At 42.4% G+C, this 18,513-nt stretch overlaps 1 protein-coding gene across 4 annotated transcripts in view; it reads right to left on the bottom strand.

Annotated features, from left to right (window-relative positions):
- TGFBR3 (transforming growth factor beta receptor 3) overlaps positions 1–18,513 on the bottom strand; it is a 204,870-nt gene that overhangs the window by 37,195 nt on the left and 149,162 nt on the right. For all 4 annotated transcript variants that reach the window (XM_030868645.3, XM_060302886.2, XM_030868646.3 and 1 more), the window contains exons 5-8: positions 14,673–14,856; positions 10,099–10,267; positions 7,678–7,825; positions 1,863–2,052 (exon numbers count right to left, since the gene is read on the bottom strand). In XM_030868645.3, the coding sequence (XP_030724505.1) occupies positions 1,863–2,052; positions 7,678–7,825; positions 10,099–10,267; positions 14,673–14,856 (691 nt within the window). The remainder of the gene's footprint in view (positions 1–1,862; positions 2,053–7,677; positions 7,826–10,098; positions 10,268–14,672; positions 14,857–18,513) is intronic.

Here is an 18,513-nt window from a genome sequence, read left to right as displayed (position 1 = left end):
ATTACTCTTAACAAGCAATGTATAAAAGAGATGAGGAACCTGGAAGCCTGAATTCTAGTGCTGATGTTCTTTCTAACTGGTTGAATGGCTTTGGGTAAGTGGTCTACCTCTCTGTGCCTCAGTTTCCCAATTTTTAAGATTAAGAGGTTGGATTAGATCAGTGGTTCTCAACTTTGGCTGCACATTAAAATCACTGTGGGAGCTTAAAAAAGAAAATCCCTAAGCTCAGGCTGCATCCCAGGCCAATTAAAAACTGAACTCTCTTTAAATCATTATGTTTTAAAGCTCCCCATGTGATTCCAATGTGGAGCCAAGATTAAGAACCACTGGATTAGATGATTTCGAAGGCCCTTCAAGCTATACAAATCTACTATTTGAATAAGTTATGTGGGACAATATTATTCCATTCAAATGCCAATGAAATACTTTCCTTGAACCTAGAGATTCTTTAGAACAGTTTCTCTAAAGATTTCTTGAAACAGTATTGGTATTTTGAAATGATTTTGCTACCTCCTTTTTTTTTTTTTTTTTTTTTTTTTGCGGTACCTGGGCCTCTCACTGCCGTGGCCTCTCCCGTTGCGGAGCACAGGCTCCGGACGCGCAGGCTCAGCGGCCATGGCTCACGGGCCCAGCCGCTCCGCGGCACGTGGGATCCTCCTGGACCAGGGCACGAACCCGCGTCCCCTGCATCGGCAGGCGGACTCCCAACCACTGCGCCACCAGGGAAGCCCTGCTACCTCCTTTTTGAGCGCTAAATTCTAACACGTATCTGGGTACCCTGGCCTTTTAGAACCTAGTCCCAAAGGAAGAAAGAAAAAGCTGCTTAGGCACAGTTATTCCTTCAAAGGGAGAGACATATTTCCATACAATCCATACTCACTATTCCGTCATATTTTCAACAATTTAAAGAAAAAAATTTTTTCCCAGTATTCTCTACATCTACTATCCAAAGCCAACCGACGTATGCTTGAGGTCAATCCATCTCAGTGGGAGTTGGGAATGAGGATGACAGTGGATGTTGGCTCTCCTTAGATACTATTTTTTTGAAAAGGATGGCACAGTTGTATGGGTCCAAAAGAAGTCAGAGGTTTGGAGGTTTTTAATTTGTACTTTGATTTAAAAAAACCCCTTCACAACCACCCTTCGAGGTGGGCCTATTGTTTCCCTCATATGACTGAGAAGGAATCTGAGGTTCAGAGGTTAAGCAACTTCCAAACAGTGAACAAATGGCAGGGCTGGGACTTGAACCTGTACTCCTAACCTTCATTCTACCGGCACTGCACTCAGTAGTGGTACTGTGTGGTAAGCAAGAGGTCTGGGGATCAGAAAACCTGGGTTTCAAGTCTTACTACCGATCAGATTCTGGAGAACCTTAAGAACTTGTTAAGCCTCTGCTTTTTCCTCCATCAAAGTGGGATAATAACTCCTGCATTCCCTCTGGATGAGTATGAGAAAGCACGAGTACTCATGACTATTTTCCTATAAGATCCAGCCTGAACTAAGACTTCTCTCCTGCAGGCCCAACCCCTCTGTGTATCAGCCAAAAGTGATCATTAGGTACCTCTGAGAAAAGAACCCAGGATAATTTATCCTTAATATAAGCACAGCGAAAGTGATCTATAACTAAGTTTTCCAACACGCAATAAACTCTGTTACAAAAAAACTATATTAAAGATAATTTCCCCAAAATAATCTAGCACAATTCTATATAACTTTAAGCTTTATAGTGAAAAGTAGTGAATGAATCATTAAAATTTGCAACAGAAAAACAGCACCAGATAAGCTGAAATGAGAGTTCCTCATTGGAAAACTCATTTGGGGGATATTTTTTATACAAAAAAAAAAAAAAAAATCATACTTACCATTGTTTTCAAGCCGAAGATGAAATCTATTAGCCACAGGAGCCACTGTGTATGATGTTACTGGACTACAGCCATTGTCCAAAGCCCACTTGACCAGACTCTCTTGGGTTGAAGGAATGTCATCTCTTATTGATTTGGTCATTATCATGGATCTTTCACTTTCCTTCCCAAAGCCAATACTGTTAGGAGCCTGAAGACAATAGTAAAATTTCACTCATGAGTGTATGAAATTAAACAGTGCCTTAATATCTGAAACAAATAGATTCTCTATTGTGTATGAAAGAACTATTTACTCTTTTGATCCCTACTTTCCTTGGGCTGAGAATACTGATGTGAAAATCTGTTAACAGCAGATTAAGAAACTCATGCTGACTGGTTATACCATTTGGGTTGCTTATGTTGATACAAATGGTATAATCATTTTTGTCATTGGTTGATAAACTATCATAAGCATACCTAGTATGTCACTACAGAGCTAATGTTTAAATTTTATTAACACACACACCAAATATGATACCAAACTTTTCCTTATTTTTATTTAAAATTATATATAAAGTATACAGGTGTACATGTTATATTTTCCCCAAATCCTATACCCTAGAGTTAAATGAAAGAAGGCACAACTTAGTTACTTCACTGTGGAGACTATCCCACCTTTGTAAACTACTGAATTCCACACGGTCAAACAGTCAATGTTCATACTTCATTTATAATTTATGATCAATTTAGGAAGCCTGTAACTGTATACATCTGCCAATTCTATTAACAGAATATGCTCAGATTTTATGGTTTAAAATATTAATTAAGTTACCATCCCTCTAAGTACATATATATATATATATATACACATACATATTTTAAACATCTTTATTGGAGTATAATTGCTTCACAATGTTGTGTTAGTTTCTGCTTTATAACAAAGTGAATCAGCTATACTTATACATGTATCCCCATATCTCCATCCTCTTGCGTCTCCCTCCCACCCTCCCTATCCCACCCCTCTAGGTGGTCACAAAACACCGAGCTGATCTCCCTGTGCTATGTGGCTGCTTCTCACTAGCTATCTATCTTACATTTGGTAGTGTATATATGTCCATGCCACTCTCTCACTTCCTCCCAGCTTACCCTTCCCCCATCCCGTGTCCTCAAGTCAATTCTCTACATCTGTGTCTTTATTCCTGTCCTGTCCCTAGGTTCTTCATAACCTTTTTTAGATTCCATATATATGTGTTAGCATACGGTATTTGTTTTTCTCTTTCTGACTTACTTCACTCTGTATGACAGACTCTAGGTCCATCCATCTCACTACAAATAACTCAATTTCATTTCTTTTTATGGCTGAGTAATATTCCATTGTGTATAATACCAATATTTTTATCCGGCAGTACAAGTAACTGTTAAAATTAACTTTCACTTGGTAATCAGTTACAAACTTAAAACTGAATGACAGAAATCTTTCCAGGAAAGGATATAAAAGGACTCTGAGTAACAAGGACATGGAAGGTAAATTTCACATCACCTTCTGATCCTACAGCAGTGATCTTCTCAGACGGTGAGGGAGCTGAATGCTGCAGGGGGCACCCCAAAGCGAAGTCACCACATTTTCAACAACTGCTCCAACAGGGCTGGAAGGCCCTTCCAGCAGGCAGATTATGCCATCTCATGCCATATAAAAATCACTTTAATTTCCATGCCCAATTATTTTCTTCTGCATACATGCAGCATTTTTCCTAAATTCCCCATTTGTTTCCCATTCTGTTTGCCCCTAACATGACTAAATATTAATCCTTTCCCACTGTAAAACCATAGAAGATTCACAGCCTCTAAGTTCTCTTGGCCTCTCTGGTTGTGAGATATTGGCTGAGGACACACATTTTCAATTCAAAGCTTAAAGGATCTCACCCAGTATATTCTTCTACTACCCAAAGTGCTTATCTGAGGAAAAACTGCCAGACTGGCCAGTCACAGTGATGCATGCAAGGGACCACAGAGAGCTTTAACCAAGTTCTGTAGCCATTTGCAAAAAAACCCTCAGTTTCACAGGTTTGGATTATTCTATTCTTACTGGGATTCAGAGAAAACTCCTTCAGAGAAAATTCCTTAGGGAAAGGGAAAGAAGAAACGAAGGGAGAGAGGGAGAGAGGGAGAAAGGAAGGAAAGAAGGAAACTAAAATGAAGTAAAGAAGGATCCAATTTGTTCTTAGAACTTCTTATTCACTGAGTCAATAGCATTTTCTTCAGCACAGCTTCTTCCAGCCTTTCAAGGTAGCCTGTTGTTTTGACTGGCTGGAGTTGCAACATTGGCCTAAACAATACCGCTTGGCCTCATCTGCACTAGTCTTTCATGTTGTTGGACAGCTGAGAAAATACTGTATTTCCAGAATACTATCATCATAACTGCCACCTATCCTTTTTGTAACAATATGGAATGACTTGTTTCCACCTTTCCACATTAACTCTAGGAGCTGTCAGTACAACTCATACTCATGACACCTCGTGACTTACAAGGCTAGAAATCTACCTACGCATTCGTAAAGCAGCAAGGTTTGGGACAATGGCAGGCAAGTTGGTTCCCGGCAATGAGTGAATTCCTCATCCTGTATTTCTGGGAGTCCCCAGGCTTTTCCAAGGCCCCAGTATAGCTACTTCCTATGGGAGTGTTCAAGGAGGTCTCAAATACCACCGCCATTTCCCACTCGTATCTTCACAAAGGCCGATGAGCTAAGTAGAGTCTGAGCGGCTTCCCCTCTCTCCCACCACCCAACACACCTGCATCAAAACTGCTGATGTCTGGGAGGGGGCATCTGGGGGACGGGTTAGGCAGAGAGTTGTGCATATTCCCACTGGGATTAAAAAATGTCTTTTCTAAGAATAAACTCACTATTTCCAAACTTGAAGCCCTGAGGCCATGTGAAATAATACAACAGGAAATTTCTAACAAGTTATCTCCATCTATTCTTTTATGTGTTGGAGGTTCTTCCAAAATGTGATTATGCATGGTCCATAAGGGCCCTGAATTAAAAGCCAGAGCTGGGCATGGCGATGTAATGTGGACACTTGTAGTAGTCCCATCTGGCTCCAGCACACAACCCTTTGTGTCTCTTAGGACCATCCTGTCTTTTGGAGGGTACATTCTACCCAGGTCCCATTCCTGACACACATATACACACACGCGCGCACCTATGTTTTGTTTTGGTTTGGTTTTTTAATTGGGGTATAGTTGCTTTACAATGTTGTGTTAGTTTCTGCTGTACAACGAAGTGAATCAGCTACATGTATACATATATCCTCTCCCTCTTGGATCTCCCTCCCACCCCCCCATCCCACCCATATAGGTCATCACAGAGCACCGAGCTGAGCTCCCTGTGCTGTACAGCAGGTTCCCACTAGCATCTGTTTCACACATGGCAGCGCACATACGTCAATCCCAATCTCCCAATTCACCCCACCCCACCCCCGCCCAGTGTCCACACATCCGTTCTCTATGTCTGCATGCTCTTCTTTAAATTTACCCCATCAAGTTCCATACAATTCTTTTAGTGGACATTTGTCCTTGTCTTCACTTTGTTAATTGCTCCTACAGACAAACTTTTAAAGAGTTGTTAATAGAAGGAAGATGAACCCTCCTTTTTTGGCAGGCACTGTGCTAAGAGCTTTACATGTGTTATTTAATTCTCCTCCAAAATATAAGGACTGGGCATTACTATTCCTTTCTAGAGAAGGGGAACCTGAGGCTCACAGAAGCTACGTAGTACATGTAGCTGAGAACTCACCATGTGCAGGCAGTATGCTGAGTGCTTTAGATGAAATACCCAGGTCACACTTAACAAATACTTGTTGAATGAATGAATGGACTCTGCTAAACCTCACAAGAACTCTCTAGGTGAGTATTATCATCGTACCCATTTCACAGGAAAGGAAACAGACCCAGAATTTAATGAGACTGCCCAGTATCAACTGGGAGTAATGGCAATTGGAAATGGGATTTGAATCCAGCCCTTTCTGGCCCCAAAGCCAGGATTCTTTCCACTCCACCCTTTTATTAGCAGCCTTTTATTAGCAGGTAACTATTCCTCCCAGCACAGTCAGAATTCACATCTGAGACAGCAGTTAAGAAATCACAAAGCATGAAACTGGTTGGGAGAATAAAAAAGAACATCATGAAACATTACCTAATTGTTTAGCAATGTTGTCATGCATTGTCCAAAATTGGCCTGGAACAGGAGTACGGCCAAGGAGAGCAATATAAACAGATCTTGCACTGGGATGAGCAATCTCATTTCTAGCCTTTCTGATTCATATGAGAAGTGGGGATGTTCAAAGTGAACTCCAGGACGGCCATGGACCAGGCACACATACTCAGGGAGAGAAAGAGCCATTGAAGGGTCAGGGCCAAAAGAACATTTACACAAGAACTCCAGCAGGGAATTAAAATGTACCGTATGTTTTCGCCTTTCAAAGCATGATTCCCTTTCCTGTTTTTGTTATTCTGAAATTAAAAACATTTGGTTGGTGTGCCAGGCAGCAAAGGCCGCAGACACTCCTGGTCACCAACACCCCTCAGGCCATGCCAGGGAAGACAATCAAAACAGCTCTGACTTCAGAAAATCACTGCTGGGCTCTGTGCTCAATACCAAATTAATGTATCACCATTACACATGACGGCTCACTGGGATCCTCTCAAAGTTAAAAAAAAAAAAAACAACAACAACCCCACAGGAACCAGAAATGATTACTTTAAAATTATGATGTGTGTGCTCACGGCTTTGCCCGATGCCCCTGGCAAATGCTTGTACATGACGCTGCCCAGGGGACCGTTGGCTCTGTCACTGCATTATCACACGGAAGGTGCCATGAATGAATAATACCAACGCCAAAGGTATCCCTCTCCCCAAATAGTGAAAACGTAAAACCCACTCCAGTTGATTCAATGCAGGTACTGAAAGAGGAATTGGCCACGGTTTTTATAAAAGAAAATGCACAAAAATTTGAGCCCACGAAAGAGATGCTAAAGAGGTGATTATCTTCTTAAAAATGAGGAGGGGCAATTCTTCTTTAACTTTCAATATAATTTGCTCCAATGTTCTGTCAAAGAGTTATCTCCCTAAAGACTTGAAAAAGATTTATTTTACCAAATTTCAACATTCATCTTTTCAGGAAACTAGCTACTGTTTGCCTGTCATGCCACCCAGCTAAACTTCTTAAGTATATTTCCTTCATGAAATATAATGCTTAGGGAACAGGCTGGGGGATGCTTTTCCAGCATCCTCTCACTAACCTCTCCATGGCTATAATGCTTTTATCAGTGTTTCACCCTTAGAAGCAAGCAAAAAAGACATGCCAATACCAAATATTTATCTCAAAAAGAAAAATGGGCTGGAGTCAGCTGATTTCCCACAGCTTCCTTCAGTACCCAACCCCAAAGTGAGAGCTGAAATTTAGGACCATGACACTGAGGCCCCTACAGGGCTCTCAGCCATGAAAGGCTTGTGTTCATTATTTTATACTTACTAAGTCTGGGAAGCACACTAATACATTCCAGGAATTTCACAAATGAGGCAAGTGGGGTCCAGAGAGGTTAAGGAGCTTGCCCAAGGTCAGAGTTTGTAAATGGCAGAGTCTGAACTTAAATCTGGGTCTGAACTGACCCCAAAGACCATGTTTTTAACTACCACCCCGCCTGCCCTTGTCAGGAGAAGCCAAGGAGCAGCCTCTTTTATAAAGTGAAAAATAACAGAGAGAAACTTCACAAAAATACAAACACAGCTTAAATTACCACCATTCATCAAAACAAAGAAACGCTTAACTAACTTACGATAACTTTCAGGTTTCCCTTAATATCAAAAGATTTGATCACCCAGTTGACAGACTTTTTGCACTTCAAGATCAGGATGAGATCTTTGACCACCTCAGGATCCTTTCGAGAAGGTCTTATGTCAATTATGATATCCACCTGGAAAGCACTGTGAATGGAAAACAAAGGCAGAGTTAGGACCCAAATGCCAGAAAGTTGCAACTATCTTCCCCTCTTCCAAGTCTTCATGTTTCCAGCGTCTGGCCAGTTGATTAAAAAGCTGGAGTTGATCCCAGGCAAATGACATGTGCAAAACAGATTGTTAGTGCACACATAACAAAATGGTTTTACATAACAATAGAAAAATATGCCTGTGGACAATTAGCCACTAAACTTTTTCTCTTTGTTGAAAAAAGAAAAAAAAGGTGGTTACTTAATGCAGCCACTTTTTTTGTTTTTGTTTTTAACATCTTCATTGGAGTATAATTGCTTTACAGTGGTGCGTTAGTTTCTGCTGTATAACAAAGTGAATCAGCTATACGTATACACAGATCCCCATATCTCCTCCCTCTTGTGTCTCCCTCCCACCCTCCCTATCCCACCCCTCCAGGTGGATGCAAAGCAGAGCTGATCTCTCTGTGATCTCCCTGTATGATGCGGCAGCCACTGTTTGAAATGGACGTGAACAAACCCGGAGAGTTTACTTCTGAAGCAGAACTGCTGCTTTTTCAGCCTCCAGCACCTTTGATGTGTAACATTCTAAACTGCTATATGCTCAAAATCCTTCAGAGCAGTAGTGGGCGGCAGTTTGGTGAGTGGGATGACAGGGTGGATGGAAGAGGGAGGCAGTAAAGCAGTGAGGAAGCTTCAGAATAAAATAAGAGGCAGAAGGCTAGAGAATTTCTTGACTTATATAAGGTGTGCTTAAGCCATTAACATTTGTCACAAAATCATATCTGCATTTACTTTCCCAAACTTCTGGATATACAGTTATTAAAATAAAAAAACAGATGGTCAACCAAGTGATTACTGGAAAATTAATGAATACAATCCAAACTTCTAAGAATCCAGTATAAAAGAGAATTTTTACCAAACAATAACATCTCTGTCATTCTGGATTTAGGGGAAAGTCTTTATTTCCATCTTGGTTTTACACACTTGTAAACCGTAAAATGAATGATATACAGTACTCAAATGAAGCCTCAGGCTTATATCTAAGCACATATGCCAGATCGCTTCTATTCCCATTCCCTTTTAATTTTCCACAAATTCTTTACATGGAACAGAATTCCATTTCCAACCCTACCAAAACCGATTGGTAGTTTAATCACTTTTGAAATCAAAGTTTCATTAGAATTTTAACTGTGAAATCCTTCTATAATATAAATTTACATTTTAACTCACTAGTCCCCATGAAATGCCGGTGAAAGTGGGAGAAAGGCCTACTTTCTCCCTTTTCTTTCTTTCTTAAATTCCACAATCATTCTTGATAGAGTTAAATTTCCAGTCCTGGGGCAGGACAGTGGGGGTGAGAGAGAGAGAGGTAAGTGGTATCTAATGGCTCTTTGGTGTGTCACCATGAAGGGCCACTCCTGTGACACACACACACACACACACATTCACACACAGATTTAAACAGTTATGAGTGCAAAAGTGCTCTGAGGACACTATAAACAGGAATCTGTTAAAAAACATAATATTAAAAAAAAACCACATAATATTGTCAAAATAATAATTATGTCAACAAGGCACATTTTGTAATTTTCTTAACAGGGATAACCTCAGTCAAAGGAGATAATAATGGAGTAAGAGTGACTGTTCTATAACTAGTACAGTCCACCCTCTGTATCTGCAGGTTCCACATCTGAAGATTCAACCAACCACGGATGGAAAATATTGGGAAAAAAAAAAATTCCAGGAAGTTCCAGAAAGTAAAACTTGAATTTGCCACATGCAGGCAACTATTTACATTGTATTTACAACTATTTACATATTGTATTAGGTATGATAAGTAATCTAGAGACGATTTAAAGTATACAGGAGAATGTGCGTAGGTTATATGCAAATACTATGCCATTTTATACAAAGGACTTGAGCATCTATGGGTTTTGGTATCCGAGGGAGATCTGAAACCAACCTCCCACAGACACCAATGGATGACTATACCAAGAAGTTCAAATTAGGCTTCAGAACTCATCTGGGATATATGGGATCTAGAGACAGATGCAGAAAATAACATATGACACCGGTACCTTTACTCCCTTCTTCAAAGCTTCTGTGAATCTCACCCAAAGCATCAGTGGCTTCCTCCCCCTCACACGAGGGAGGGCTAAGCCTCTCCCTGTCTCAAGTCAGAATCATATCAAGTCATATCAGATCTTTGTTTTCATCTCTTAGTTCAGAAAACACACACAACACACACACACTCACACTCACACTCACCTGTAGGGGTTAGAGTTGGGGGTGATTAACTCAATGATGTGTACTTCCTTATCTCGGGGCTGGCTGGATATCACACACCCTTCTGCAGCTTTGGGCTGAAGGTACCCGGCAAGGTAATTGAGGGAGAGAAAATTCTTCCCTATGTTGCACGTGGGAGGGAACACTTGATCTGAAAGTAAAAAAACACATTGAACTACATGGTAACCAGACTCAAAGGAGAGAAGATAACAGTGACACTGGGCAAGCGCAGGACACAGGAAATCACAAGCTTGTGTCCTGAAATGCTTCCTCTATGGTCACCAGTGGCCTCCTACTGACCAACTTTAGCGGCCTCTTTTGGTCTACATTCTCTCCTTTCCTGTTCTCTTTGATTCTGCTTTGTCCTCACCCATTTCCTCTGACCTACCTTTCAGCCTCTCACTAGTTCCTCGTCTGCTCATCCTTTAAACACCAGTGGTCCTCAATCTTTGGTGCATATCAGAATCCACCTGTTTGGACCCCACCCCAGAGAGTCTGATTCAGAAGATCTAGGTGGGACCTAGGAAGCTTTCTTTTTGAAAAGCTCCATAGGTAATCCTGATATAAACCAAGACTAAGAATCTCAGTTCCTTCCTCAACTCTCTTTTTATTTCGTTTTCTTCCTAGATGATCTCAATCACTCCCACGGCTTCAATTTATACTAGATCATGACTCCTGAGCGGCAGACCTGCATTGTCATCTGCCTACCAAGCACCTTCCACCCAAAAATCCAATAGATATTTTAGTCAGCATACTCAACACTGAATCCAATGACCTACCCTATCCCCAAACATGCTCCTCTTTGGATATTTGCTACTTCAATTAATAGAAGAACCAGCAACCTAACTAATTCTCTGGCGCACGGTGTAGAATTAATCATTCCTTCATATTTATCCCTCAAAGCAATTTATACTCTAAAAGCTGAAGGTAACAGTTTGAGGGAACCAGTGAGGGCAGACCTCTACTCTTTCCCATAATCCTGACACAGACAGTGAATGTTTACATGGCATTTTACAGTTTATAAGGTGCTTTCATAAACATTATCTGATTGTGCTGAGGGCTGTTCATCACCTCCACCAGGGAAAGTGATGCAATTACTAACAGTCTGAAGATACTCCCCCAACGGCACATGATGCTTACACAGCACCATGGCTGATGGGATTTCCATTTAGTGGTTTAAATGTTTAAACAGGACTTGAAACTGCTGGCAGTGTGACAGCTGGGACCAATGTCAAGGAAGTTCTAGGTGTAGCAAGCTTTATTCAGAAGGGGTAATTAATCAGAGCCCTGGCACTCTAATGAAACAGACTTCTGCCTTTTTCATTTAATGGACAGCATGCCAGGGTTCAGATTCATATGCAAGTCTCACTTAGGAGTGAGGAATCAGCCCGGGAGTTCCCAAGATTGGGTTGACAGTGCCCTCCCCTGCCTGCCCAACTGTGCAACCTCCCCTCTACTGAAGCTCACAACATACATTGTGGCATCCTGGCTCCGTGCACCATGGCACCCCCAGTGCCACCCGTAGAACAGAGGGGACCAGAGGAGTTCACGAGGCCCCTGCTTGGAGGCTCGCTTCAAGAAAGTGTTGGCTCTGCATTCTGTATTCTTCCCTAAAGACCCCCTCAGAGAGAAGAGGCCAGGGCTCTGCCGACTCAGGCCGCCGGAGCAGCCTCCCCTCCACATCTGCTGAGGGTTTTGCCAGATGAGCAGATGAGGAACGCACACCCTGCAGCTGCAGCCCTGCGGATGCCTCCCCCAGATCACAGGACAGAAGATGATATTGGGGTGGCAAGGCTGAAACTTAATCAAGAATCAGAGGGTGGATGTATGGGCCAGGGCCAGGTCAGTCTGGAACTCAAGAGACTAGGACCCTCCTGGGACTCTGGCCCGTATACCCAGTTCATAGGTGTGCCTGGGGTGCATCTGGCACATAATAGAGTAGGCACATGGCATAGGTTTCCTGAATTAACAATGGTGTGAGATTTGAGACAAATAACAAAACACTTACCCACACTGTGACCCTCCAAAGCCACCAGGAAAGGTTTAATTGTTTAAAAGTTGATGTTGTTAAGGGCTTAAGTCCCAGTTGCCATTGTCACTAAGGTGAATAAGCTGATCACTTTTTGTTGTGCGTGCATGCATGTGTGTGGTTTTTTTCTCCCCCCAAATGACCTTCCGCATGCCTGGCATCAAAACTTACACCAACTGCCAAGCAGAAAGGAAACCACAAAGGGGAATCCCCGGGTAGAAACCTGGCAAGTTTGGGGGAGGGGGGAAGTCACATGCTTATTTGTATTTTAGGAAAGGATTGACAAACCACTTTGAGAGCTAGAATAATATACTCTAAGAACCTGGGAGGTAATGTAAACACCTCATGCTGCCGTTATAGAAACTGAGGCTCCCGGTGGTAGGTAAATCAGAGTGTTGCTTGAAGCCTCACAGGTAATGAGACCAGCTGGGATAAGAACCGAAAGCCCTCAGTTCTTCCACTCTAAGCATATAGGTTAGAGCAGTAGTTCTCAAACGTTAGCAAGCAACAGAATCACCTAGACTGCTTGCTAAAACACAGATGGCTGGACCCCAGGGTTTTCAATTCACTTAGTCTGGGGTGGGCCCAAGAACCAGCATTTCTATAAGTTCCCAGGTGATAAGGATGCTGCTGGGGTGGGGACCACACTTTGAGAACCACTGGGGAAAGAACAAGAGGAGGCTCATGGCCTAGGATTCCCAACTCAGTTGGGTAGAGACAGGTCAGGTTCTGGGAAACCAGTGGATGAGGTTTGTTCAGCAGAGTCCAATCCATGGTGATAGACAACATCGCCTGTGATCCACCAACCTAACCAAGGACCCTCACTCTCCCAGCTGCTCCTCTCCATGGTATAGGCCAGTGACTTATACCCAACTGGTGGCTGGAGTCAAGTTTCAGGGGCTCCAAAGGTGTCGCCAAGGAGTTAAACAGTTTTTACTGGGTGGGACACCAGGTCCTTAAAGTTCTTCCCTGATCCAGTGTGCAGCCTTGGGGAAGTCATGGAACCCCTCACTCCTGTACACAGAAGCACATGCACCAGAAAGAGAAAGGAGCCCAACATTCTACATGTTACCATAACACATATTCTTATTCTAACAAATTCCAGGGGGGTAATCAATATTCAATCAATATGCACCAGAATTCTGCTTCAGAAATAGAGACTGTTGGTCAGGGCTTAGAACCTTTATTAAAAGAGACTTTTTGTTTTGTCCCAATAGGACTTGACCTCTATGCTTAGCTGCCTGAATACCATGAGAGTTTAGTAACAAACTTCAACTTTTTGAACCCAGTTCTCGTCTAAAACTCTTCCTCCCTCTACTCAACTAAACAAGTCTGCCCATCCAGGTAACCTACTTTCACGCTTAGGTTACGCTTATTTGGCTAAGACTTAAAATGCAGCATCAGGAAATAAGCATTAGACTCAAAGGTCAGGAAACCTGAGTTTGAGTTCTAGTTTTGTCACTTGCTAGTAATGTGGATATGAGCAAGTTAGGTTAACCCTCTACCAACCCCTCTGCAAAATGGTGGAAATAACGGTTTTCTCCTAGGATTACTGGCAGGGTTAAGTGGGGTGCATGTGAAGGCACCTGATATGGCCTCTGCACAGAGCACACACTCAACTTCAGTGTCCACCTCTTCCTGCATCGATATTAAACAACCCAGATCCAAAAAAGGGCTGGGAACTAGCATTCAATAATTCACTTGTGCTGCCACGCTGCCTGTGGAAGAGGTGACAATTGCTGTAGGTTTCAAAAGAAAGCAGATGGACCCTGAGGACCTGAAATGCCATTTTCACACAATCACCTGACTGTAACAAGGACCCATTCACAAGAGTTGTTATTTCCAGTAACTTATTCGGGAGCTCCTCAACTAAAAATAATGATAAAAAAGTTATTTAAGAAGTAATATGCTTTCAAAGTTGAGTCACCAGATATTTATAGCCCTCTGCAAGGCAAGGAAATTAAAATGGGCAATTTCTTATCAAGGCTAAACAGTTCCTTTCTTCAATAATTTGTCCTTGTAACCGGCATTAGTATTAAAAAATATTTTCAAACACTTTTCCTCTGCTATCGTCCAAAACGTAACTGATGTCTCGAGGCCATAAAGCTGACATTGGCTTCAAATGTCTACAGAATTATAAGTGGGAGGAAGCTCTAACTGTTGACCCATCCTGCTAACTCTTCGTGCATTCCATCAGGTATTCCCTCCTTTCCCACACCTCAGCTTCTCGGCCTCCACTCACTTCTTCAGACTTCTGTGCATGGGTGTCTTCTAAATTCTGCACAACAACCTTCTCCTCTCTCAACCAGGCTACTCCCCACTTCTCCCCCATTAACGGGTCTGTTTTCTCAGAAGGAAAAAGGGAAGGAGGGGATGTGGTGGTGAGTAGGCCCCAGTGATCCCTCAGGTCCCTGCCAGCTCCAACAATCTGTAATTCTATAATTCCCTGTCCTAACCACCTGGTCTCAGAAAAGAAAAAACCTGACTGTCATAAATCAGTCAGTAATTGATGCCACATAAAATTTACCTTCCCCCACTTTAATATAAATGTTTCTTGCTATCTTGAGTTCAGTGAATGAAGTAACTGCTCCATATTCCTTTCGGGCCCAATTTAACAGATGCTCATTTCCATGCGGGAAGCTTCTTTCCTCTGTTTCTGCTGACAAGGAGAAGTTTCCTGATGAAAAATGGACCACAGAACCCTCAGACACCTAGAAGAAACAGAATTGCATATTTAATGTGGTGCAGTCACCCAGAGCTGAATCATAATTAGTGAAAGAACTAATCAATTAATGGATATTTGTCAATCCAACCTCTTCCCTTTGTTGTAGAGGCACATCATCTTTTTTCAGTAGCTGATTCAAGAAACAATCACAAGCCTACCTTCTTCCAGGTAAAGACAAAACTACAAACAAGGCAGGATGTCCTTTTGAATTTTTAAAGAACTTTGTGATGAGAGAGTGCATTGTGAGGAATCATGAGACTTAGCACTATTTTCCAGATACCTAAATTGAAGGCCAACCTTTCAAGGAATGAGTTTCAAGTTAAACAGGAAGCCTTGGTGAGTGTTTTCATAGGCTTGTAATGGGCTTCTGGATCAGTGCAAGTGATCCCAAAGGCCTGCTAGCACCTGAACTTGACGTCCGAGTCTTCCACAGTTGCAGCCTCTGCCATCAGAGTCACCACCACAGCAAGAGTCCCTTTGGTTTAATGTCTCCTGAGCACTGAGATAAAAAATGGGCAGAGCTGGCCTGTCTTCTACCACTTTGTATACTACTTCCTCGTAGTGAGATGAATGTGTATTACAGTTTATTTTGTAAGACCCCCAAATTCCCATAGATAATGAAGTCAAGAGGCTGTTAGACTGATCCTCATAAAACTTTTGGGATGATTGATGCAAGTCCCACATTTTTTGCTGGATGTATTTAGACCAATGCTGACCTAGCATATCATGGTATATATAATTAACACACACAAAGGGGGAAAATTATCATCTTGTTGCTGTACTATAATTAAATTTAGCTGCTGGTGAAAATATGCATGTCATCTTTATTGGCTAGCATTTATAACTGATTTTATCAGTGTCAGGGTGGAACCTCAAAATGTGAGCAAAAAGGCTCAAAAATTCCCAAGCCACAGAACTCTAAATGTTTTGTATTAAATTTCACATTAACAACAGAACTACCATACGATCCAGCAATTCCACTTCTGAGTATTTATCTGAAGAAAATGAAAACACTAACTTGAAAAGATATATGCACCCTGCAGCATTATTTACAACAGCCAAGATATGGAAACAACCTAAGTGCCCATGGATGAATGAATAAAGATGTGGTATATATACACAATGGAATATTTTCAGCCATAAAAAAGAATGAAATCTTGCCATTTGCAACAACATGGATGGACCTCAAGAGCATTATGCTAAGTGAAGTAAGTCAGACAAAGCCAAATGCCATATGATCTCATTTATACGTGGAGTCTAAAATCAAAACAAAAAACCAAATTCACAGATACTGCGAAGAGATTGGTGGTTGCCAGAGGTGGGAGGTAGGGGGTGAGTGAAATGGGCGAAGGGGTCAAAAGGTACAAACTTCAACTTATAAACTAAATAAGTCATGGGGATGTAATGTACAGCTTAGTGACTATAGTTAGTAACATGGTATCACATATTTGAAAGTTGCTAAAGACAATAGATCTTAAAAGTTCTCACCACAAGAAAAAAAATTCTGTACATATGGTGACAGATGTTAACTAGACTTATTGTGGTGATCGTTTTACAATATATACAAATATTGAAGACTATGCTGAACACCTGAAACTAATATCATTCTATATGTCAATTATACCTCAATAAAAAATGTTTTCACATTAACTATCATTAACAAAAAGCAAGCAGTTTCTGAAGTGGTTATAGCCAGACTAACAGCAGGTTGAGGGCAGGGATTCTGCTTAGGGCTCTACCCTTGCCAGCAATGTTTTCAGCCTCCACACACATACAAAACAGTACTTACCCTAACTATTATGCCAGGCATTAATATTTTCTCTCCAACTATATATACATATACTTTTTAAATGCTAGCAAAGAAGCACTTCACCAAACTGATTCCATCACCTACTCATGCTGTAGTTGCCCTCTTGGCTGAAACCTAGAAGCATCTGAAGAGTTTCTAAAAATCCTGAGGCCCAGGCCATATCCCGGATTAGAACTTGGGGGTGGGACCCAGGCATCAGGATTTTTTAAAGCTCCCTGGGGGGCTTCCCTGGTGGCGCAGTGGTTGAGAGTCCGCCTGCCGATGCAGGGGACGCGGGTTCGTGCCCCGGTCCGGGAGGATCCCACATGCCACGGAGCGGCTGGGCCCGTGAGCCATGGCCGCTGAGCCTGTGCGTCCGGAGCCTGTGCTCCACAACGGGAGAGGCCACAGCAGTGAGAGGCCCGCGTACCGCAAAAAAAAAAAAGCTCCCTGGGTGATTCCAATGTTCAGCCACAGTTGAGAAGCCTAGCCTTAATGGGTACTGCGTGATCCACAGTTTGAAAAGCCCAACCTGCATCTCACAGTTTCCTCTACACCAGTGGTTCTTAACCAGGGGTGATTCTGCCCCCCAGGGAACATTTGGCAATGCCTGGAAACGTTTTTGATTGTCACAACTGGGAGGGAGGAGCTACTGGCATCTAGTGAATAGAGGTCAGGGATGCTGCTAAACATCCTACAGTGCACAGGGCAGCCCCCATGACAAAGAATTATCTGAAATGTCCATAGCGCCATGACTGAGAAATCCTGGTTTACGCTTTGGACTGACCGAACGTTACTGCCACTCGAACATCTACTGGATCCCCAAATTGGATCCCCAAATTGACAGCTCTTTCTATCCTAGAAATTGGGCTGTTTAGTACTTAATAAAGAATAATAGAACCTTTCTGGGTTGTATTGGCTTGGGAAACCCGGAACTAATCATTAATAAGCTGAGCGTAAATTATGACCACTGACAACAGTCACCATTTACTGTACACTTACTATGTATCAGGCACCATGAAGTGCTACCTAGTAATGACACTTGCTACATGTCCCAATGCCAGTTATAAGCAAAACCAGTGGGGACCATTTAGCTTTGACCTTGTGTTTTTTTTGTTTGTTTTTTTTTTTTGCGGTACGCAGGCCTCTCGCTGTTGTGGCCTCTCCCGTTGCAGAGCACAGGCTCCAGACGCACAGGCTCAGCGGCCATGGCTCATGGGTGCAGCCGCTCCGCGGCATGTGGGATCTTCCCGGACCGGGGCACAAACCTGTGTCCCCTGCATCGGCAGGCGGACTCTCAACCACTGCGCCACCAGGGAAGCCCTGACCTTGTTTTGACATCACCTGCATAAGAAAAAGCTCCTGAACCAACTACCTGCCAACGGTAACCATGCCAACCTATGCATAAATCCTCTGAAGCTTAGCTACTCATCAACAGTGAACTTCAAACAATGTTTATCTGATTTTCTGACTTAAGCACTGTAGTAAAATCTTCTTTTCACTGAAAAGCACTTGTGCTAAAAAGTCGTTTTTATTAAGCCTGTCACTGAAAAAACCCACAACAGTCCAAAGGCCTTTGTCCCACTGCCAGCACAGTTCTGAATGTTTAGGCAAGCATCCCTGGATGTTCTGCTCTTTTTTTCTCATTCATGTTACAGCCATCAAATAAAACACTTGGGCTATAAATACGTTATGCAGAGAGTACATTTCTTCAGAGTGGAAGGTGGGATAGATCACCCTGGTGCATTCCAGAGGCAAGAATGTGAACAGTGTAAATAAGAGTAGAAATGGGGAGCAACTCGGGAACGTATCCTGAAGTAATTAAAAGGGACGCCACCGTGTAGCTGACTCCTC

The sequence above is a fragment of the Globicephala melas genome, chromosome 1, assembly GCF_963455315.2.
Source record: "Globicephala melas chromosome 1, mGloMel1.2, whole genome shotgun sequence".
NCBI classification, from domain to species: domain Eukaryota; kingdom Metazoa; phylum Chordata; class Mammalia; order Artiodactyla; family Delphinidae; genus Globicephala; species Globicephala melas.
This window is presented reverse-complemented; position numbering and strand designations above follow the sequence as displayed.